This window comes from Hemiscyllium ocellatum, chromosome 5 (assembly GCF_020745735.1).
Source record: "Hemiscyllium ocellatum isolate sHemOce1 chromosome 5, sHemOce1.pat.X.cur, whole genome shotgun sequence".
Lineage (NCBI taxonomy): Eukaryota > Metazoa > Chordata > Chondrichthyes > Orectolobiformes > Hemiscylliidae > Hemiscyllium > Hemiscyllium ocellatum.
The window spans coordinates 35463042-35486965 of record NC_083405.1 but is presented as its reverse complement, the minus strand read 5'-3'; the positions used below and the strand labels follow the sequence as shown (position 1 = coordinate 35486965).

Genomic DNA, 23924 nt, shown 5'->3' with positions numbered 1-23924 from the left:
AGTGAGTAGCTTTCATTTTGGGGTTAGAAAATATGTGCCAAATGTTACTTCATGTTGTACTATTTGATGAAACTCATCATTTAAAAAAAAATATTTTATTCACTCACTGAACAGAGGTGATGCTGGTCAGGCTGGCAGTTTTTGTCAAATCTTAATTTCCACTGAGGAGGTAATGGACAGCCTCTTTGAGCTGCTGTAGGCCATTGTATCAAGTGACTTGTGGGCCATTTTGGAGGACAGTTAAGAGTCAGTTAAATGTCTTACTCTCTAAAGAATAAACTCCTATCCACTCTGAGCTTGTAAACTGCTGCCCCTCTCCAACTTCCCTTTCCCCTCAAACTCTTGAAAAATATTACCTTCCAACTTTGTGCTTTATTGTTCCAGAACTCCATGTTTGATTACCTCCAGTCAGGTTTCTGTTCCTGCCACAGCACCAAAATGATTCTTATTAACACCCTGGATGTCTGTGCTAAAGGCAAACTATGACTTGGGATCAACCAAAACCCATGACTTTGTACCAACTCTCTCAAAAACTTGGGCAGGTGAAGATTAATTAAGAAAAGTTAACTTGCTGAGTTTTTGAGTTAGTAACAGACAGGATTGATGATGGCAATGTGGTCTGTATACCAAGGCAGGCCCCAAAGGTCTTTTTGGCACCTTAGGCGAAATATTGTATAACCTTAGTGCAACCCCAAAAATTCAATAAACAGAAACATGAGAAGTCCAGAAATTTTACCTTTATTTCCATGGCATTTGAAATAGCACACTTGGTGCTCCTTTAAAACCTGGCACTTTAGGCAACTGCCTAATTTGCCTATATGGTCAGCTGGCCATGTCTATATATCGTTCCAAAGAATCATATTTTGATTGAATGCCATGATTAAAGTGGGTTTGGTTACAATTGAAATATTGTGTTTAATTCTGGGTATTACACTTCAGAAAGATGTCAAACCTTAAGGTTTTGAAAATATTTACTGGAATGTTTTCAAGAATAATGAGAACTTGGAGAAGCTACGGTTGTTCTCTTTTTTTTAAAAAAGACGTTTTGAAAGGATATTTGAGAGGTGTTCAAAATTGTGGCAGAGTAAATAGAGAAACCTTTTCAATTGTTAGAATGAGCTAGAACTATGGCACAAATTTAAGGTGATCAGTTCTTTCATCAAAATGAAATGAGATGCCTTTTTTTGATGCAACCTGTGGTTAGGATCTACAGTGCACTTACTGAATAAGTGGCTCTGCCTTCACCACCAATCACGGCTCTCAGAGAATTGGATGCCTGAGGAAAAATGATCATATGGCCACAGACAAGAGATGAAACAATGCGCAAGGTTAACTGGTTTACTGTCTCAGAGTTAACATGGGTTCAAAGGGCTGACTGTCTTCCTGCTGGGCTTAATTATGGTTCTGAAGGAAATGTGATTCAACTCGGGCTTCCATAGTTTTTCAGACTAAATGGATTAATGGGACAGGAGGAAAATAAAATGTGTGAAAAGAAAGTTTAAAACAGGCATGAATAACTTATAATTTATTTGTTTAGCTTTATCATTTTTATTTCTTTTTATGCAGGTGGTGTCATTGCATATATAAGTTCATCAAGTTCCAGTTGTAGTCCTGTCTCTTACCACAGTGACAGTTCGGAGAACAGCTTCCAGTCAGTCTCGTCTTCTGTTCCATCGTCACCTAACAGTTTTGTATCTGATAACCACGTTAACTCCAATGACATGCTTGCTGATAACTGTACATTGAAACTAGGAAGTTCCAGTAATATTCAGCTTGCATGTTCAACTAAAGGGGATGGGTCAAACACAAACCCTTTGAGCAAATGTACCAGCGGCATTACTAGTGAGTGGACAATGCTGTAATTAAAATTTAATCACAGAACTAGTATATTTTGACATCCAAAAATTTTTAATTAAAACAGACATATATAAACTTGATTTTATGATTGCTAGGCCACTTCTGTGATTATAATCCATTGGGTATGTGCTTTCTTTTAGAAATTAATGGGATGATCCTTCTGTGTAAAGTCTGTGGAGATGTGGCATCTGGATTCCATTATGGTGTGCATGCATGTGAAGGTTGCAAGGTAAGGTATAGTTTCTCTGTAAATTTTAATAAATAATCATATGACATCTCTGTAGTCTGAATAATATCTACAAATTTATTGGATTATTAATTGAATTGGCATAATTAACTTATGCATTTTTTGACATGTTGCAAACCTCCCATAGTTCCATGGGGAATGAGATATCACACTACAGAGAAACCTTGATTATCAGAATGAAATGGATGGGCTGTATTTCGTTCGGATAATTGATTATGCGGTTAATCGTTTCAATGCCTCTTCTCTGGGACTCTGAGTCTTCTGGTTTCCTTTTTCCTCGTTCTGCCTACTTTGCTCCCTCCCTCTGTCTCAGGGTTTGTTTCTGAGCAAACGCATACTTGAGGGACCTGCAGCATTGCTGAAGCCTTACTCCCCCCATCAGTTCAATTGGATTAACACAGTGACACTTGATATGTCCGCTCCCTGTTCAGGAGACTAGGCAGCAGCACACCGTGTGAGAGTCCCACCCCAACCCCGCCCCGTCTGCCCTCCATTTGTGCCAGTCGACTGCTCCAACTGCCCTGATACCCCTGCCACCCCCTACGGGCAGCCAGATTGGACACCAACAGCAAGACTGCTGCTGCTATTTTTGGGGGGGGGGGGGGGGGGTGAGTCTCAAAATAGTACTCACACATGCACGTGCAGTCACACGCATTACTTTTTACTGCAACATGTTGACAAGTTCCAGGACAATGTTGGAGAGATTATTTGGGGAAGGGGGGTGGTTTCAGGTACAGCCCTGTGCAGTGCTCTAGGAAATGTGTGGAGAGAGAGAGAGAGGGTGGGTGATCAGTCATTTGGAGACTCTGCCTAGGCTTCCATGGATGTCCAGGACTGTTCTCGGCAGCATTTCAGTAAGAAGAGTTCATTTTTAATCATTTGTAAACGGAAGACGCGATCAGTTGGAAACATCATTTTGACGTAACATTTCTATCAAAACCGTGAGATTGTCTAAGGATAATCCGAAATTAGGATAATTGATATTTGGATAATCGAGGTTCCTCTGTATTGTGTTATTGCAGAATGATGATTTATTAATAGAAAATGAATTTAATCTTCATACTCTAGCCAATTATTAGGTGTAATTTATTCTTAGTTAGGCACGTTATAACTATAAATTCAACTTTCCTTTCAGTGCATCCTTTTAAAGATTGATTGGCATCTATTACTATTATTTTAATTCACTGCATCTGAGAAAATGGTAATAGTCCGTGTGAACTTCCATTTCACGGTACTCATAGGTAAAGAGTTCTAGGATTGTGACAGAGATGATGAATGAACTATGATATAAGCCCAAGATCAGGAGGGTGTGAGTTGGAAATGGTGCTGTTCTAACTGGACTCTTCTAGATGACTGGATCAGTGGTGCTGGAAGAGCACAGCAGTTCAGGCGGCATCCAACGAGCAGCGAAATCGACGTTTTGGGCAAGAGCCCTTCATCAGGAATAAAGGCAGAGAGACTGAAGCGTGGAGAATAAGCTTGGGAAGGTTGGGGGTGGGGAGAGAGTAGCATACAGTAGGAAATGACTAGGAGTTGCAGTGGCAGAGGGGCTCCCTGAGATTCTTGTAGAGAGAGGAGGAAAACTTCTTCAAGGCAGGCATCCTTGCAAGAGGATTCGCAGTAGGGTTAAAATCAACAAGGTAAAAACAATGACTGCAGATGCTGGAAACCAGATTCTGGATCAGTGATGCTGGAAGAGCACAGCACTTCAGGCAGCATCCAACGAACAGCGAAATCAACTCTTTAGGTTTAGAAGGTGCTGCTGATGAGATATAGCAGCGTATCCTTCAGGTTGTACACACTGCAGTCAAGGCATGATGCTCATGAAGGGCTTGGATGGTTATTCACCTGTAATTATTGAAGAAGGTTTCGCCCTACCTTGTGTTGACCTTCTTGAGCGTTATTGGAATTAGTATTCATCTGGCTGAGTACAGAGTATTGTATCACTTTCTTCACTTGTGCTTGTAGTTGGTGGTTAGGCTTGAGCTAGTCAGGATTGAGTGTGTTGCTGGAAAAGCACAGCAGGTCAGGCAGCATCCAAGGAGTAGGAAAATCGACGTTTTGGGCCGGAGCCCTTCATCAGGAATCTGATGAATTTTCCTACTCCTCAGATTCTGCTTTTCCAGCAACACACTCTCAACTCTGATCTTGAGCTAGTCAGGAGGTGAGTTACTCTCACAGAATGTCTTGCTTCAGTAATCAAATTATTTTTGTGGCAGGTCCACTCATGTTTCTGGTCAGTGGTGATCCTGAGAATGTTGGTGGTGAGAAGCAATGCTAAATGTTATATGCTTAGACTATTTTGTGTTGGAGGTGGTTATTACTCATATGAAGTGTGGACAAGTAATATTCAATGTCACTTGCCTAGCTCCTGCTGCATTTAGGAATAGATTGGTTCAGTTTCTGAGATATATTACTGAATATTGCAATTGTCAGCAAACAGTCCCATTTCTGACTTTGTTATGGAAAGGCCGTTGATAAAGCAGCAGATGATGGTTGGGCTTTGTTGATTACACTCTATGCAAATACATATTTCTTAGCTCAGTTCCCAAATTTGCCTTTCAGAATTCTTTCTCTTCCTGGCCTTTTATTATTGCATATCTGTGTTATTTCAAACGTTTTTGGTTGTATCTTAGAATAATGTCTTTTCTTGAGGTGGACATATCAAATTGTCAGGGCTCATATCATGTGAAATATTAAGATCCCATTAAGGACATTCATAGAAGAAATCCAAACACTCAACACCATGCCACAAGATTTTGTGTGTTTAAACAAGGACAAACTTTGTACATAAAGAGAAATTAAAATGAAAAAGAAAAACACCACTGACTAAACACTATAGCCAAATGTTTCCCAGAACATTGTGGGAAGCTAGGGAAGACACTGCTGGGCAATTTGCTGAGATATTTGTTAAATTGATAGCCATGGATAAGGTGTCGGAAGACTGAAGGGTGGCTAACATGATGCCATTATGTAAGGAAAAGTCAGGGAACTATAGATCGGTGAGCCTGAAGTTAGTGGTGGATAGGTTGCTGGAGGGGATTCTGAGGGACAGGATTTATGCGCATTTGAAAAGGCAAGGACTGATCAGGGATAGTCAGCATGGTTTTGTGCATAGGAAATTGTGTCTCACTAATTTGAGTGAGTTTTTAGAAGAGGTGACGAAGATGATTGATCAAGGCAGGAGTGTCATGCATTGATTATATTGTCTTCAGCAAAGCATTTGACAAGGTCCTGATTGGTAAGGTTTGATCACGGGATCCTGGAGGAGCTAGCCAATTGGATACAAAATTGGCTTGAAGGTAGGAGACAGAGGGTAGTGCTTAGACTAGTGTTTTATCATGATTTGGATGTGAATATAGGTGGTATGCTTGTATAGACCTTGGGGTGCTGGTGTGAAAGTGGAGTTACAGGTAGACAGGGTGGTGAGAAGGTGTTTGGCATGCTTACCTTCATTGGTAATAGTGTTGAGTATAGCGGTTGGGATAACAGGCTGTGGCTGTACAGGACATTGGTGAGATGACTTTTGGTGTATGCATACAATTTTAGGAAGGATGTTGGTAAACTTGAGAAAGTGCAGAAAAGATTTATAAGGATGTGCTGGAATTGGAGGGTTTGAGCTATAGGGAGAGGCTGAATAGGCTGGGGCATTTTTCCTTGGAGCAATAGAGACTGAGAGGTAACCTTTATAGAGGCTTACAAAATTGACGGGCATTGATAGGTTGAATAGCCAAGGTCTTTTTCCTACAGTGGAGGAATCTGAAAGTAGAGGACACAGGTTTAAGGCAAGAGAGAAAGGATTTAAAAGGGACCTGGCGGATAATGTTTTCACGCAGATATTGGTGCGTTTATAGAACAAGCTGCCAGAGGAAGTGATGGGGCGGGTACAATTGCAAAATTTAAAAGACATCTGGATGGGTATATGACTAGGAAGAGTTGAGAGGGATAAGGACCAAATGCTAATAAATCGGACAGGGTCAGATTGGGTTGTCTGGTCGGTGTAGATGAGTTGGGCCAAAGGGTCTATTTCAGTGCTGTATGACTCTATATGTGATTAACTCATCATGTGTATTTTTACTCTTTGATGGGATGGAGGACAGGGGAAGCAAATATTCTGTATATTTATGAAATATTGAAGGTTTGCACACTCTTGTGGAGCCAATCCAAAGATATACCACAGTCCTGCATTCACTTTAATACTTCTCAGCATTCCAACTATTTGGAGATTAGATTGTAAGAATATCTTTCCGTTAACTTTTGCCTACTTGACTCATCTTTTCTGTGAAGACATTATACTGTATATGACTTTTTTTGCTGCTTAATACCTAGCTATTTGCCTGTAGCTTTCCAAACTGAATGCTTTCTCCCACAACAATTGGTGGGGACCATCGTAGACGTCCATGAGTTGAAAGATGGAGCAAATATTCCACCTGCTTTTCCCTCGAGGTTCAAACTGACATAGTGCCCTGTCTGCATTTTGTATTTGAATAATAAAATTAATATTCTGCTTGAAGTTCAGGCCTTACTGGCTAATAGTTATTTCCCTTGACTCTCCTTACTTAAGTGCAGCCTACACAAGACCAAATGTAAAAATATCACTATCAGAAGTGTGGTGCTGGACAAGCACAGTAGGTCAGGCAGCATCTGAGGAGCAGGAGAATCGACATTTCAGGCATTAGGAATGAGGCCTCATTTCTGCATCTGCATTCTTCATATGCTCCTGAAAATATCACCGCATGCTTCTGTCAATAAAAACACTGCTATGTTAAACAAAAGCACCTCTAGTCAAGGCTTCATTCTAAATTATTATCTGTATGGCACTGTTGCATATTTTGTTTGGTTCAACCAGAAATGTAAACAAATTATTTTACATTCAGCACACTCAAACACAAGCCACCTTTTAAATGTGTTAATTTCAGGCTTATTTGATTGGATTTATATCAGAAGTTTTACTGGTTTCCCTACTTTCCTATAGTTCAAACTTTAACTGCTAAATCAAAAGTTATTTTCTAAAACATATAAATAACAAATTAGATTTTTGCAAAGTGAGGATAACATAGACTTACATTTCTGTGAAGCCTTTCACAGTATGAAGCGCACTTGTTTTCCAATAAAATAAGTCTGCTTTCTTTTGTCTTCAAGTATATTAGAATACAGGTAGTCCCCAAATTCTGGTCTTGAGTCCACTTGCAAGTTGATTTGATACAAGTTGGAACACAATGCAGGACAATGTGAAGTAACCATTTGTAAGCACAGAAAATGTTCATATGTTGGATCATTGAAATTACATCTCTACATGGGATCACTTTCTAAGTACAAGCATTCATAAATTGGATGTTTCTAAATCAGGACCCCCTGCACTCATGCAGCCACCTTCTGAAACATATAGCATTAAATTTAAAGCTATTTTAACTTGCATCAACAAACCTATATCTCCTTAACAAGTGAGTTCATTCCAGCAATAACCATACTTTGTAGCAGTTCAAGTTGTGGTGAAATTTGCTGTTTGATTTTCAGTCTAAGTGTAATATTGCATGATAAATTAAGAACTGAACTAAGAATTAGTATTAAAATGCAGAAATACATAATTTGGCTTGTGCTTGTTCTGATGCCAGCACTTCAACTGAAACTTTAATCTCATTTCCTTCCCATTTCCTCATTTAATATTCTTCCTTTTCAAATATAGCAGTTAATTCTCTTTAAGAGGTTTTGATAACTCTTTTGATAACTACTTGCGGTAAAAATATCTCCATGTTTTAATTGTCCTTCTGAAAATAAAACCTTTATAAATTCTTTTAATTTCAAATATAATTTTGCATCGAATCCTTCTTGATATAAATGTTCAAATCAGCAGAAGCGAACTTTTACAGTTTACTGTTAGATACTTCTGTAAAATGGAAAGGTCACCTTTAACTTCATTTGGTGAGGAAAGCCCAATTTTGTTTTAAGCTTTTCTAAATAACTAAAGCTTATCTGCTAAGCTTTGCTGTATCCTTTCCATGCTGCTTGATTCCAATGTGAAGTATACGCACTCTCCACAGGCTTGAAGTCTACATACGTTAAAGGCCCTCTGTAAGTACACCATTTCTCAGTTGAAATAGGAGATTGGTGGGAACGATGTGAATTGGATCCTGGCCAAGCGTACAGTATATTGACTGACTGCAGGGCAGCTAACGGATGTCTTATGTTCTAAGGGCTTTATCTTCCCGGAGTCATAATACCTCATTCTCAGGACTGTCTCTAGACTGTCTCTTGATTTTTCATTCAAAATAGAATTTGAGTTGATATAAACATCTAAAAATACTGCTTCGTGTGTGCGAATGTATGTACAGTATATACGGGGGAAGGTCGTCAGTTTTTCTAACAGCAGTCTAAATTAATATATCCCACTTTTTTTTGCAATGGAAACTAACAAATTTCATCTAGTTTGCACAGATGGATTCATAAGTATTATCATACTCTTTCTAGTGGATATTTGCAAAAAATCGCTTGCGTAAGGTAGCATGTGCTTCACTCCTCCTCCTAATTTGACTCTTTAGAGTCTAGTACTTCTTGTGAGTAGATATTTGTTGATCCTTTGGAAAGTTTGATGCCTTGTAAGAGGTTAATTATTTCTCCTCTAGAGTATTTTTTGCAGAAAAATGAGTTTCTTTAGATTAGATTACTTACAGTATGGAAACAGGCCCTTCGGCCCAACAAGTCCACACTGACCCTCTGAAGAGCCACCCACTCAGACCCATTCCCCTACATTTATCATGTATGTGAGAAATTATTGTTCATAAGCTTGGAGCCTTGGATGTGAAAAAGCTGTACTATTATTTTCTCTGGTGCTTACCACTTCAAAGATGCAGATTTTGACCAAGAAGTGTTCTGTTGTTAAATTGTCACGTTGCAAAGAAATAGTAAGCAGTTTAATATGTGTTTGTACCATTAGTAACTTCTCTTTAAAAAATGCACAAATTGACTAACATTCCAGATTGCTTAAAACTATAAAGGCTTGAACAACTATGGCTACAGGCAACTGGGTGTAAATTTGCAATTTCTAAAAATATGGATTAGCTGGAATGTTTTGTATTTGTTCTTGCAGGGATTTTTCCGAAGGAGCATTCAGCAGAATATCCAATACAAGAAATGCCTGAAAAATGAAAACTGTTCCATAATGAGGATGAATAGGAACCGGTGTCAGCAGTGTCGTTTTAAGAAGTGTTTAGCTGTAGGCATGTCCCGAGATGGTGAGTACCATTGCAGATAGGGACAATACTTACAATAGTATAATTATGGCAGCAGATACATCAGATATGGCCATATTTTAAAACTATTGGAAGGTAAGTTTGCAATGCAAATTGTTCCAGTACAATGTTGAAAATCTTTGGGATATTCTGTTACAGCTGTTCGATTTGGACGCATTCCTAAACGTGAGAAGCAGAGAATGTTGATTGAAATGCAAAGTGCAATGAAGAAGATGATGAATAATCAGCTGAACGGCTATGCACAGACTGAAGGATCACAAGATGAGATTGCTTCTTCACAATTACAACATAAACAACTTCAAAACATTGAAGATGATGTAATTGGTACAGTGGCCAAAGCCCATAAGGAAACATTCTACTGTACTCAAGAAAAAATGGGCAAAATGCTGGAAGCTGAGAAGCTCCAGAACAGAAAGAGTACTCAGAAGAATAGTGATGATAATTGGATAATTGATCAGTCTACAAATAACCTCAATGGAAGCCACTGTTTTCACAATGCAAACCAGCACAAAATCTCTAACACAAATAAGATTAATAACCATGTATTTTGCCCAAATGGTGTGTCCGATAGATTCATAAGTAAGCATTATCATACTGTTTTGAATGAATATACTCAAAATGCAATTGCAGAAGATGAATTTTCTCAGAACAACGCTATGTTTGACCATTCTTGTACCACGGAAAGGAGAATGCATCTGGTAAATACACTATCTATGTTTAGAAAAGGATCATACATTTATTGCAACGTGATTGCCTATTTGTTTGAAAGTTCTGTATTGAGATCAACTATTGATATTAAGAAAAAAATTGAGTTCATATTTTGCAATACAATATTTAATTCTTACAACTCCTTATTTAAGATCGGTATTTTCTTCCTATACATTTTGAATAGAACACCTATTTGTTAGTTAAAACTTCAGTTTCTGGTTTTCATACTGAATTTTGATGTTTGTCTTGGCTAGGTGTGCCCGATGAGTATGTCGCCTTATGTAAATCCCAATAAATCAGAACAGGAAATCTGGGAAGAATTCTCCATGAGCTTTACACCTGCAGTTAGAGAAGTGGTAGAATTTGCAAAACGTATTCCAGGATTCAAAGATCTATCCCAACATGACCAAGTTAGCTTGCTTAAAGCTGGAACATTTGAGGTACGTACAGAAGTTTTAAAAAATTCACCAATACTTTTCGGTTATCTAGGCACTGGAAATTCAGAAATTGCGAATTCAGCAGTATTAAACAGTCTTTGTGTTTTGACTATATAAATACAATATACACATTTCATATCTTTTCGTCATTCTGTTAAGTCAATGAGTAGACATACTTCATGTGCACGTCAGGGTGTTTTAGGCTGTTTGATTATTGTAGGATGATGTGAGAACAAGAACAAAGCGCCTTCCTGGTGTCATTCTTTTAAATGGGAGCAAATGGACAATGAATTATTATTTCCTAGCTGTGGACACTGTTATCAGTCCACAGAGAATGGGTAACTCAGTGCATCAGGAGCCAAACCAAGGCCTTTTTGGTTTGAGTGGTTTGGTAAGAACAGTATGAAGACCAGTACACATTTATTTAGAATTCTTACTTATGATTTTGCAATTAGAATGTAGATCACAGGGTAGAAATTCTGGTGGCATGGTAGAGCTGAACTTTGGTGGGATCACTCAAAAGTGCAGAATGGAGACCTTTCTAAAACCTCCCATGGAAAACACCAATCAATCCATCTTGTAGGCAGATGACCGTATCTTCCACCATTCCTGCACCCAAATTCTGTTTTTCAGTGTGACTGGGAAAGTTCTCAAATCTTGAGAATTTTATGTCTTGTGTGGTCATATTAGGCTGAATGAATATCCTTGCAGTTGATAAGGAACCTTTGCTGTGGGCCAAATAAAGATTTACCTTCACGGCCAAGGTGAGGGGCACCAGAATTTTGGGACTGTGCTCTTTTTTCAAACTGTGATAAAGCAAGTGAATGGGTTTATTTTAAATTATGAGCCTGTGTTGCTCAGCACCATTCCAATCTCAATGTACACGTGCTGTTAATAAATTTGTACCATGTAGCTAATTTTCTGCAGTTCATTTTGGAAAGGAGAACAAAAGGGGGGAAACTGCAGAAAGCTGTAACACAAAGGGACTTGGTACTTGTTCATGAAAACTAGCATATAGGTGCATAAGGCAATTGGGACCAACCTTCCTTGGAAGGGGCTGGTTATACCATATCTGGAGTACTGAGAAGATTTGGTCCCCTTATTTAAGGAAATATTTTATCGGAGGCAGTTTAGAGAAGGTTAGAGGATGATCCCGGGATATAGAGACTGTCTTATGAGCAAAGACTGAACAGGTTGGGGCTTTAATTGTTGGAATTTATGAGAATGAGATTATTTCATTTAAACATATGATTGTTGAGGAGCTTGTCAAGGTAAATAATGAGGATGCTTCCCCTTATGGAAAGTCTCTGACGAGAGGGCATAGTCTCAAAATATAATGGTGCCAATTTAAGACTGAGATAAGAAGGAATTTCTTCTGAGAGTTGAGTTTTAAAAATCCCTTGCCATAGAGAGATGCGAGGGCAGGGTCCTTGTGTATACTTTAAAGCTGAAAGAGAATCTTGATCAAAATGGGAATTGAGGAAAATAAGGAGAGAGCAGGAAAGTGGATGAGAGGACACCAAAGCAGCCTGAAAATGGAACATGGGTCCATGTGGCAGCAAAGCAGAACGTTTGAGTTGCAAATGAGCCCCTTTTCTGAAGTTGCTGGGATTAAATAGTAGTGCTCAGGTTTTCTCAAGCAAAAAAGTATCTCATTGCAACCTGATGTCTCCACTAGTGAGTTACTATAGCAGTCGTTGCACTTCTACTTAAGGTGACTCCTTGGCACCACTTACATTGCTGCTACTGACACCTCAGCTATGTCCATGTTACAGCCAAAGCTCGAGGCCCTTTCTGTATATCTTGATTTTAGAACACAGTTAATGTCCATAATTGGACAGGACTTCTTTCCAGCTGGCTGTCTCTGGGAAGATCATGTCTAGCGTCCTGCCATGATCACAATTTTGTTTCTGAGCCGAAACTTAAGCTAACATTAGGATTGCAACTCAGCCCCGGAAAATATTTCACATTGAAGTTGTACTTTTAGAAACTATTTTTCTTAATGTAAAATTTTAGATATTCCACGTCCAGAGACTTTCTGAATGATGTGGTAATTAATACCCATTTCTATCATTGGCAGGTATTAATGGTACGCTTTGCTGCTTTATTTGATGTACATGAGCGCACGGTCACGTTTCTCAGTGGAAAAAGTTATGGCATGGAAGAGTTGCAGTTACTGGGAGCAGGTGATTTGTTGATGTCCATGTTTGAGTTTAGTGAGAAGCTTGGTGCCCTGCAGCTGAGTGAAGAGGAAATGAGCCTGTTTACAGCTGTTGTCCTGGTTTCTGCTGGTAAGAATAGCTGCTATAATTAGTATGTTCATTAAAATTGTACATGAATGCCACTTTTACGTCATTTCTGTAGAAAATGTATTTTTCCTGTTGTGAGTTGTAAATAATTTGAAAACTAAAACACGTCAAGAAAATATATTAACTATCTTCTTAATACCCCTCAAATTTATTTCTGTCCTTATTGTTGTAATGCCATCATTTCTCTGACCTTTTGCATTTCTTATTGTTGGGCAATGCAGACCAAAATTGGGAAGCCTCTAAAAGTGGCTATGGGGACCAGAATGTGACATTCTCCCATGCTTAAAACACAGGCAGTATACCAACTTTACACTACCTGCCCATTGGAATGTAGTAACTTTTCTTTGCCTGAATATATTAGCAGGGGTCAATATAGTGAATAGTTAGCACCACTTTAAATCCTAGCCTATGTCGCTTAAGTGGGAGGTGCATTGTTACTGCAGTAGACTTTGCAAATAGAGCTGAAAATGTGTTGCTGGAAAAGCACAGCAAGTCAGGCAGCCTCCAAGGAACAGGAAATTCGACGTTTCGGGCATAAGCCCTTCATCAGGAAGAAGGGCTTATGCCTGAAACGTTGAATTTCCTATTCCTTGGATGCTGCCTGACTTGCTGTGCTTTTCCAGCAACACATTTTCAGCTCTGATCTCCAGCATCTGCAGACCTCACTTTCTCCTTTGCAAATAGAAGCAAGTCTAACCTAAGAAAGAATTAGGGCAACCAGGGACAGGCAATAAATGCAGGCTCAGCCACAACACCCATGTGAATGAATAAAGCTTCTTCTTCCTCTCCTACTTTTGAGGACAGTTTTTGACCTATGCATAAAATTGAGAAGGAGACTTCCAAGATTGAGTGGAAAACAAATGGGCATGAAGTTCAACACCAGAAATCAAGCACCAAGAATGTACAAGTTCAGTGACCTCTCAAGTGGTGAAGGTCGGATGTCATCTTCTAATCTTATATTCTATCAACTGTGTCAGCAGCCTCAAACCCTTTTAAAGAACCACACTCCTATTCCCTACCAAAAATCTATCGAATAGGCTTCCTAACATTCATATATTTCACCTCACCTTCAGACAGTTGGCACCATTGCAAGGTTTGCACGTATGTCTCACAGATTGTGCATATTACCAATTACTCAAAGGGAGGGACAGGTGTGTCAATTGTCTTGCTGCCTGGAGGAGGTGCTGCTGACTTTTATTAAGATGTCTGTTGCTTAAACTGTGATCAACAGTGGGCTGAAACACTGAGGATAATGGTAGTTTCCTATATAATCCTTCTTCATCCCACATTCTCCTCATCCCATACCTTTTTATAACCTTCTAAACTGTGCACTTATGTACCTCTTACCCCCTCTAGCACCACCTTACAAACATTTGAATTAGGAGCAAAAGTAGGACCTTGGGCCTGATCCACCACTTCACCATTCAATAAGTTGATTTCTAATCTGTTTGTATTTGAAATTTCACTTTGCCATCTATCCCTAAACACCTTAGGTTCTTATTAGGTAAGAGAAGCAATCTGCCTTCCCATTAAAAATATTCACTGACCCCATGTCCCCCACACTCTAAATTGCAAATTCTCTCAAACCTCAGAGGAAATAAAAATCCTCTTGTCTCTGCTTCTAAAAAGTTGACTCCCAGTTTTAAAGCATGTCCCCTAATTCTGGATTCATCAGCAAGCTTCAGCAACTTTTCCATGGCCACCTTGTCAAGATCATTTTAGATCTTAGAAACTTCAGTCTAGTCACTGCACGCACCACTGAATTCTAATCTCTTTTTGTAAGATCCCTTGCCCATTTCAGATAACAATCTAGTAAAGTTCCTGTAATGCATTTTCGTCCATCCTTAATGCAGAGTAGGTTCAAAGGGCCAAATGCTCTACTCCTCTTTCTGTAAATAAAAAGACCAAAACTGTATTTACCTGAATGAGGTACCAATTACCTGTATCACTGAAGCATAAAATCCTTACTTTTATATTAAGTTTGTCCCATAATAAAGGCTAGTATCCCATTAGCTTTCCTGATTACTTTCTGAACCTCCATACACACACACCTTTTGCGCAGACTGTCGCACTCGCTGCTGTGCACTCTTCACTAATTCACAAACATCCTCCCGTTGTTCTGCCACTCACCTGTTCACTTCAGCCCATCTGCGCTCACACGCCCATTAAACCTCACCAACCTAAATGCCCTTATGCGCACTCATATGTCCTTATGCTCTCCTACACACAGGCACACAACCGTGCCCTCTCTCACAGAATAGTTCCCTCATATGCACGTGTGCTTTTTCACTCATGCCCTCATTCTCTTTCTCTCACTCAACTCATAATCCAAGATGGTGTGTTGGCATTCAATGATTGCAGGGTTTCCTGAAGGGGAGGGCAAACAGATATGTGGTACCTGCAGAGGAACCTTGATTATCCGAATGAGATGGGCAGGCACTGTCTTGTTCGGATAATTGATTATTTGGTTAATCGATTAACTGCCTTTCCTCTGGGGCTTAGAGTTTTCTGTTTTAGTCTGCTCCCTGTTCAGGACACTAGGCAGCAGCACACCACGCGTGAGCCCCCGCCCCCAACCCCGTCCAACACCACCCACAAGCCAACCCCGTCCAACATCACCCCCCAGCCCTATCCAACACTGCCCACCCACCCCCAACACTGTCCACCCCCTGCCCCCTCTCTGTGGCAGCCGGACTGGACACCAACAACAAGACTGCTGCTGCCGCCGTTTAAGGGTGTGATTCTCCAAATAGCGTGCGTGCACGCACACAACTTTTTACTGCTACTTTTTGACAGGTTCCATCTTTACCCTGTAAAGGACACTGTTGGAGAGATTATACAGAGAAGGTTGGGTTTAGGGTACACCGCTGTGTAGAACTCCAGGGAAAGTGTGGAGAGAGAGGACAGGAGGTCAGTCATTTGGAGATAGTGTCTGGGCTCCCTTCGATGTCCAGGACACTCCCTGGCAGCATTGCAGGAAGCAGAGTTCACTTTTTTAATCACTGTAAACAAAAGGCATGATCAGCATCGGAAACACGTCTTTTGATGTAATATTTCTAACTGGGCCTCGTGATCTCTTTTGGATAATCAGATATTTGGATAATTGATGTTCAGATAATTGAGGTTCCTCTGTATTGGAAGTGACCTCAAAGATAGTATTCTATGGATTACTTTCAGTAGTGCTTGCTAGTGAGTATAGTGCTGCTGGGGAAGCGTTAAACTATCTTGGCAAGGGTATAGGATCCTGAGAAGGTTCAGCTGAAAGTGTTCCACAGCCAGAACTAGAAAAGACAGCAAGCAATTCAAAACGTTATAGGAAGTAGAGGCCAGTTTGGACGCAAGAGAATTTGGCAAAGTTGGATGATGTTTATTTTCATGTCAAGAGTTTGACGAACAGGGAAGGTGAGTTGAAAGCAAAAATTCATACATAGGAATATAACGTCATTGCTGCCACTAAGGCAAGGTTAAAAGCGGGGGGCTCAATTTTTCAGGCAAGACAGGAATGGAAGTAAAAGAGGGTATGGCAATATTGATCAGAGAATCTATTATAACAGTAAGGAGGGATGACATCTTTAGAATATAGCTCAAATGAAGCCATTTGTTGAGAACGTAAAAACCAAAAAGGAGCATTCACATTGTTGAGTGTTTACTACCAACCCACAAAACAGTCTGTGAGAAATAGAAAGATAAGATAGGCAACATAGCGTAAAAGTAATAGGGTATGATAGTGCGGAATTCAACATCCCCAGCATTAACTAGTTAGTCACAGTGTGATAGGTTTAGAGGGATAAGAATTCTTAAAATGTAGCTGGGAGAACCTTTTTAAGCCAGTACAAATAAGGGATACAAGAGAATTATGCAGTAGTTAATTAAGTTTGTTCAGAAACAGCAGTCTTGATATGCTTAAGTTAAAATGCTAAACGATAATGTACAATAGTTAGAAATTCATTGATACCTGGGGACAAGCAGGCTGATGACATGGAATCTGTCAGTCTGAAAGGCTGTAAAAACAGAAGCCAGCTCTCCAGCTGAGGTGTCAGGAAAGTCTTTCTCCTCCTCTTCTGGTTCATCTTCCATTGGGAGAAAACAGCTCTATAAAGACTGCCTGATGAGGACCGCCTGAATGAGGATGCCCTTTGCCCCGAGCATTTGCTGATATACTATTTCTATGGGTGGGTAACTTAGCTGTGCCAGCAATTGTCTTGTCCCCTGGTCAATGGCCAAAGGAGCTAAATGCTCTTAATATCAGTTGGCCATTGTTCTCTTGTCTACCTCCATCTGAAGATTAGTTTCCTGCTAAGAACCAACCTTATTTTTGAAAATATTACATTCATGAATGGAAGTGTGGCACCTGATGACTTTATGCTTGTGGATGGTTAACTAGTGCTGTAATGTGTTAAATGAGGTCTCATGCTACACCGGAAGTAGGGAAATGATCTCAGGTTTAAAGGGGACCCTAATTTCTGACACCCGTCCAGACTCCTAATAGACATTTAACAGGCTTCTCAATGTCTTCAATAACCCAGTGTAGAATCATAGAGGTCTGCAGCACAGTAATAGGCTCTTTGGCCCATTTTGTCCATTCCATCATGCTGCAGATAGAACACTGCGTAGATATACTTGGTAGAGACCGAATGGGTCTATTCATTCTGGAGAGGCTGCCTATTTGTGTCTTGTGCATTCACTGTTAGATCTACTGACATATTCTCCACCTGCTTCTTACTGGCTGACTGTCACGTACAGGAAGAACAGAAGCTTGGCTAGGGGTCGTGGAAACCAAACATAAGTCTGTTGAAAAGGTTTTAAATTTGGAGAACTGTGAATACCTCCTTTGAGTCTTCAGGACTCTAGTGGGAAGGAAGTAAGGAATTGCAGGATATGTGCCCACTCCAGAAAAGCATGCAGAATCTGGGTGGGCTGCAGCTAATGAGGTGGGTTGGCAAGGAGGTCAGGTGGCAGGGGGAAGCCCCATGCACCAGTTTCTGGTTCAGAGTCTGCAGCTCAATGGAGTAGAATGAAACATGCGTGTTACCTACATAAGGTCGAGACAGAGAGAGCAACCTGAAGGAAGACAATAGCTTGGTAAATTCATTGCAGTCTGATATTGAGATGATCAGCAAATCCTTTTATATCAGATTGTAAAAGATGAATCCCCTACCATGACTATCTTAGGCAACAGTATGCAAGAGAGTCTGGACAACCATTAACTCTGGATGATTTGACTAAGATGTTTGAGCCCTTTTAGAAAGTGTAAAATTAGTTATTAGCTGGAAATAACAATTACTAGCTGAGTTGTATTAAACTCTTGTGGAACTTGATCCACCAGATCTTGCTGGAAGTATAGAATTGTAAGAACTGTCTGGCTACATGTCTGAATCCATTTGGGCAAGTATCATCACCCTTATCCATATGTGGATGGAGGGAGATGAAGGAACTTAGAAATTAGCAAACTATCGCCCTTTTGATAATGGACTGCAAAACCATGCCGTCACGTCATTGTCAATTGGGTCAGCTCTGCTTTGGAGTTGGTGATCTGTTCTGACATGACTGCTTGTTATTGGCAGGAAAATCTCCGAGAGCTGTTGTGGTACTCATGAACATGATTGTCTAAGTGAGGGACAGGTCGTGGACAGCTGCCGCACCTATCTGCACCGGGATGAGGGGCCTTTGATAGAATAGTTAGATCTCGTGGAATGCAGGGAGAACTAGCCATTTGGATACAGAACTGGCTCAAAGGTAGAAGACGGAGAGGGTGGTGGTGGAGGGTTGTTTTTCAGACTGGAGGCCTGTGACCAGTGGAGTGCCACAAGGATTGGTGCTGGGTCCACTACTTTTTGTTATTTACATAAATGATTTGGATGTGAACATAGATATAGTTAGTAAGTTTGCAGATGACATCAAAATTGGAAATGTATTGAACAGCGAAGAAGGTTACCTCAGAATAGAATGGGATCTTGGTCAGATGGGCCAATGGACTGAGAATGGCAGATGGAGTTTATTTCAGATAAATGCGAGGTGCTGCTGGACTTATACACTTACTGGTAAGGTCCTAGGGAGTGTTGCTGAACAAAGAGACCTTGGAGTGCAGGTTCATAGCTCCTTGAAAGTGGAGTCGCAGGCGGATATGATAGTGAAGAAGGCGTTTGGTATGCTTTCCTTTATCGGTCAGAGTATTGAGTACAGAAGTTGAGCGGTCATGTTGCGGCTGTACAGGACATTGGTTAGACCGCTGTTGGAATATTGCATGCAGTTCTGGTCTCCTTCCTATTGGAAAGATGTTGTCAAACTTGAAAGGCTTCAGAAAACATTTACAAGGATGCTACCAGGGTTGAGGATTTGAGCTATAGGGAGTGGTTGATTAGGCTGGTGCTGTTTTCTCTGGAACATTTGGAGGCTGATGGGTGATCTTATAGAGGGTTACAAAATTAAGAGGCATGGCTAGGATAAATAGACAGTTTTTTTTTCCCTGGGGTGGGGGAGTCCAGGAGTAGAGGGCATAGGTTTAGGGTGAGAGGGCAAAGATATGAGACCCAAGGGGCAACATTTCACTTAGAGGGTGGTACATGTAGGGAATGAGCTGCCAGGGGAAATGGTGGTGGAGGCTGGTACAATTGCAGCATTTGAAAGGCATTTGGATGGGTATATGAATAGGAAGGGTTTGGAGGGATATGGGCTGGGTGCTGGCAGATAGGACTAGATTGGGTTGGGATATCTGGTCGGCATGGACGTGTTGGACCGAAGGGTCTGCTTCCCTGCTGTACATCTCTGACTAATGTTGCACACCTACATGATGTATTTGCTGTCCAAAATGGAGTTGCGTTAGGAACTTTGCAATTAGATTCAACTCCTCTTATGGTATTTCTAATAGGGTAAATCGGAGAAATCCCTGAATATTCTGGGTAACCTGGCCTCCTGCTGCAAACCTTGTCTTATCTGACTAGCTTTGGTTCATCCACCAACATGTGCTTTATTTCCAAGGAATGTCTACCAATGCACCCATATGGCATCTTGCATAATTCAAACCACAGTTGCTACTTTAGAGCCCTCTTAAGGCACTTGTTCTGCCAAAGCTCAGGCAGTGACGTGCCCAGTTTCTCATTATATTTGTTCTGCATTGTAGTAAGACAGATGCTTTGCTTACATTTTAGGCATTAAAAATAAAATGTAGCTGAATTTACTTTCCTTGCAGAAAAACCTTTAACATGCTTGATGATTTTGTTTGACTTTGAGTTTGAATTATTGTTTTCTCTTCTAGATCGTTCAGGAATTGAAAACGTTAACTCAGTCGAGCAATTGCAAGAAACTCTAATTCGAGCACTCAGAACCTTAATTATGAAAAATCATCCAAATGAATCCTCCATCTTTACAAAACTCCTATTGAAATTACCTGACCTGCGTTCTCTTAACAATATGCATTCAGAAGAATTGTTGGCCTTCAAAATATATCCTTAAATTTATGAATTAGTTCTCCACCCTTTGTTTCTATTCTGTATATTTTGTGAATGAGTATGCATATTTATATATATATAGTGCATTTTTCTCCAGCATTATTTTTGAGCTACAAAGGGAGTAATTAATCAAATATTGAAAATTAGAAGTATATTAATTAAAATATATTTTGAGATTTTAACTTGTATGTAACTTCAGACTATCAAATATGTATAGATATGACTCACTGTTTACATTTCACCCTTAAAGATGACTTGGATAATGATGGCTTCACTTTAAAATTAAAATCTTAAGAGATTTTAAAAAAATTGGTGCTTTAATGTTGCAAGTCTCCATTCAACATTGCTGTCAATGTGGGATTGACAATAGAGCATAGCGTAATGAAGCTGAAGTCCATAATTAACACTTTCCTGGTTAAGAAAAAGTTTCGAAACAGCCTGACAGTAACTTGTGGAGTCTGTGATTATTGTCCAGTTGTCTTCCTGATCCTTTTTTCTTCAAACCACCAAATTGAAGCAGTTGAATAACATATTGCAACCAGCATGTCTATATGTCTTGTCTTTATTAGCTGTGTTTGCAGCATCCACTGATTGTTAATCTACATATAATGAAATCGTTATTATACTCGAGTAACATTTTAAAGTTTGGTATTGTCCTCCTGGATTGACTACTGTAAAATGTGCTTTATAATTTGTATTATTTTTGGATGTGGATCAATGCAGTAAAGTAATGATTTCCAATGCAATGCACTTTCCTTTCTTGTCTGTGTAATCGATAATCCGTTTTTTTTATAAAACATTGATCAGGCCACAGGTGAAATACTGTGTACAGCTTTGGTTGCCACACTATTGGAAGGATGTGATTGCACTGGAGAGGGTACAGAGGAGATTCAGTAGGATGTTGCCTGAGATAAAACTTCTCCGTTATGAGGAGAGGTGGGGTTTGCCTGAGAGCTGACCTGATAAGCGCAAGTATAAAAACCTTGATAAAAGGTATCTTGTCTAGCAAATACACATTAGAAATTATTACTAAAAATGCCTAGTTGGCTGACAGTCAACTGGTTAATAAGTTTTTGATTTTGCATTTTTAAATGACATTAATAAGGTAGTGTGTTGGTAAACCAGTGGATGAACTGTGGAGGCAGCCATTGTAAAAGTTTCTAATCTCCAACCACATTTTGTAGCTTTAAAAGCAGATACACTAGGAGATGGGAAAATGCAGATCAGGAATGAGTAGGCAAATGGAAACATAAAAGATGACAGGTAGAAAACAGGAGGCATACCTGAGAGCAGGGAAATTGGTTATCCAATGCCTTTCACGTAAGTGTGCATCTAATTTTGGAATTATATCAGGCAATTGTTGGTAGATGGTGTGCCAAATGCACTCCTACTTTTGTACATTTTTAGCATCTTGTTCTAGAATGAAACTGCAGACACAACTGAACGACTTACCTACCTGTCAGTCTGCCTGGCAAGACTATGATCAGAAACTGGTGAGCAGTGCACTCAGATCTCAAAACGTGTACTGCTATTGGATAAGGTTCTTTATCGGGAGTACAGGAGTGGGGAGAAAAAACAATCTTTGCTTCAATTTCTAGAGGGAAAAAGGCACCAAAACCAACAATTTATTATAACAGTACAAGCATTTCATCTGATGACAAGTACCATTTCAAATTGGAAAAGAAATAGGCAAATGCTGTTTCTCTAGGTCTCTCAACCGCTAAAAGATGAACTATCAGGCAGTCAGGATGATTCTGTTATAGAGAAGATCTATCCTTTTCTTGGCCGTTTCCTTTGATTATGGCCACCATTGTGGCTGTGTTGAAATTAATTAGGGCTGAGTACATGACATGCCAACACCATCAAAAAAAATTGGTAAATTTTAACTAGTGCTGAACAACTGAATATCGCACTTAAGGCTTGTTCTGCCATTCGATTAGATGATGGTTTATAGCTACCTAACTACTTTCTCTCATCTTTGCTCCATATTTCCTGGTATCCTTAATCAACAAAAAATCCATCTCTCCTAGAAGCACTCAAATGCATTGTAATGTATGTATGCTGGAAATTTAAATTTAAATGTTTTATATAAAACAACAATGTATTGTGCTCACAATTATTTTATGGCCTTTTTTTTCCTCAGATTTGTTTTATTACATAAAATATTTATACTAAAATACAGCATTCACAATTACATAAAATATTGTTCTGCACCATTGCTGAAATGTATATGATACACATTACACAATGCATACAATGTGATTGTCAACAGCAACTATCCAAATATTAGTTGACCGCAAGTAACTGCATCATATATACCTCTTTCTTCACAGTGTGCAATATAAATTTGTATAATTAACAAAGAGCTGATGAGCAACCTTCAGCATAGCTTATTTATTTACACCATAGTCATTTCTGGGTTTGGCATTCCATCCTACAATTTATTAGGAAAATACCCTGTCATCAGCACGTACATAATAATTACCAGCCATAAGCAGTAATGTGCCATTTAATAGCAAAACAACAAAACACAATTGCATCAGTTATACTGGAAATTTCTTAAACACAGTCAGAAATTATTTTGATTCCAGAGGTTTAAAGAAGTAAACGGGAACATCTTTATAAAGATTCTAACATCTTTTCCTGAATATCAGCAAATGTTAGTAGCTTTATTTATTCAAGATTTCTATTCATTATGGCAATTTGAGTGCAGATCAGATTTCTATACACCAGACACTCAGCTTGTTGAAAAATAAATCCTCATAATATGAATTCAACAGTTCCAGGGGAACCAAGTGAATAAGAGTTAACACTTAGGGTGATCAAGATATGAAGAAAAAGATCACAATCTCAAGTATTATTAGTTAAAATGATTGAATTTTTATCTGTTACTGTGTTACAGGTACAAACCATATTACAATTTTCAAACCTTTGAATAAAGGATCAAAGGAAGCTTATTTTGCTGGGTCTTAAAATGACAGGTTACCAAAAGCATAGAATCCTGCTTGTGGTCTGGTTATGATGGCACCACCTCCTTTAACAATCTTTAACTCTACCATCACGTGTGTTCAATCTATTTTCAGTATCAATTATGCTCAACTGCAAGCATTTATCATGGATAACTGCATAGAACTTACCTGCCCATAATAATGTTTCAAAGGTTTTACTAATGCAGAACAAAGGGTGAGTGATTTTTATTAAAGAGAAAACTTCACCTCAACTGTGAAAAATAGACAGCCTCGTGCTGAGTTAATTGAATTCCTTTGGTGAATAGGGATACTAGAACTGTTCTTAGTACCTATGGGGTTAAGCAGCAGAGTTGGGGTCAAAATTAACGAAGGAGATGCAAATATGGGAATGGCAGCATTGAATTTGTTGAATTTGACTGTTCCCTGTTCCAATGCAAAAAGAGATGAAACAGGTTGTAGGCAACTTCAGAGGTAAGGAAAGGCAGAGTAAGGAAAATACAAAAGGGGAGGCCTGTGATTGGGTTGAAAGCAGGAAACATTAAAACGGGGTATTGGTGTAAGGCAAAGGGAGATGGTAATAGGGTAAGTGAAGAAACAAAACATGGGTTGAGAGAAGGTGTGTATACAAAAAACTCAGAATCATCATCATTATCTGTCTGAAAACAAAAAAAAAATCTGAAGGCAAGAGAAAAATAAGAC

General features: G+C 39.4%; 1 protein-coding gene across 2 annotated transcripts in view; it reads left to right on the top strand.

Moving 5' to 3' along the window:
* Positions 1-22294, top strand: part of nr1d2b (nuclear receptor subfamily 1, group D, member 2b) — a 28039-nt gene extending 5745 nt beyond the window's left edge. For both annotated transcript variants that reach the window (XM_060824649.1, XM_060824648.1), the window contains exons 2-8: positions 1567-1842; positions 1998-2086; positions 9192-9336; positions 9493-10052; positions 10317-10502; positions 12580-12790; positions 20064-22294. In XM_060824649.1, the coding sequence (XP_060680632.1) occupies positions 1567-1842; positions 1998-2086; positions 9192-9336; positions 9493-10052; positions 10317-10502; positions 12580-12790; positions 20064-20260 (1664 nt within the window). In that variant the 3' untranslated portion in view covers positions 20261-22294. The remainder of the gene's footprint in view (positions 1-1566; positions 1843-1997; positions 2087-9191; positions 9337-9492; positions 10053-10316; positions 10503-12579; positions 12791-20063) is intronic.
* Positions 22295-23924: the final 1630 nt, after the last annotated feature.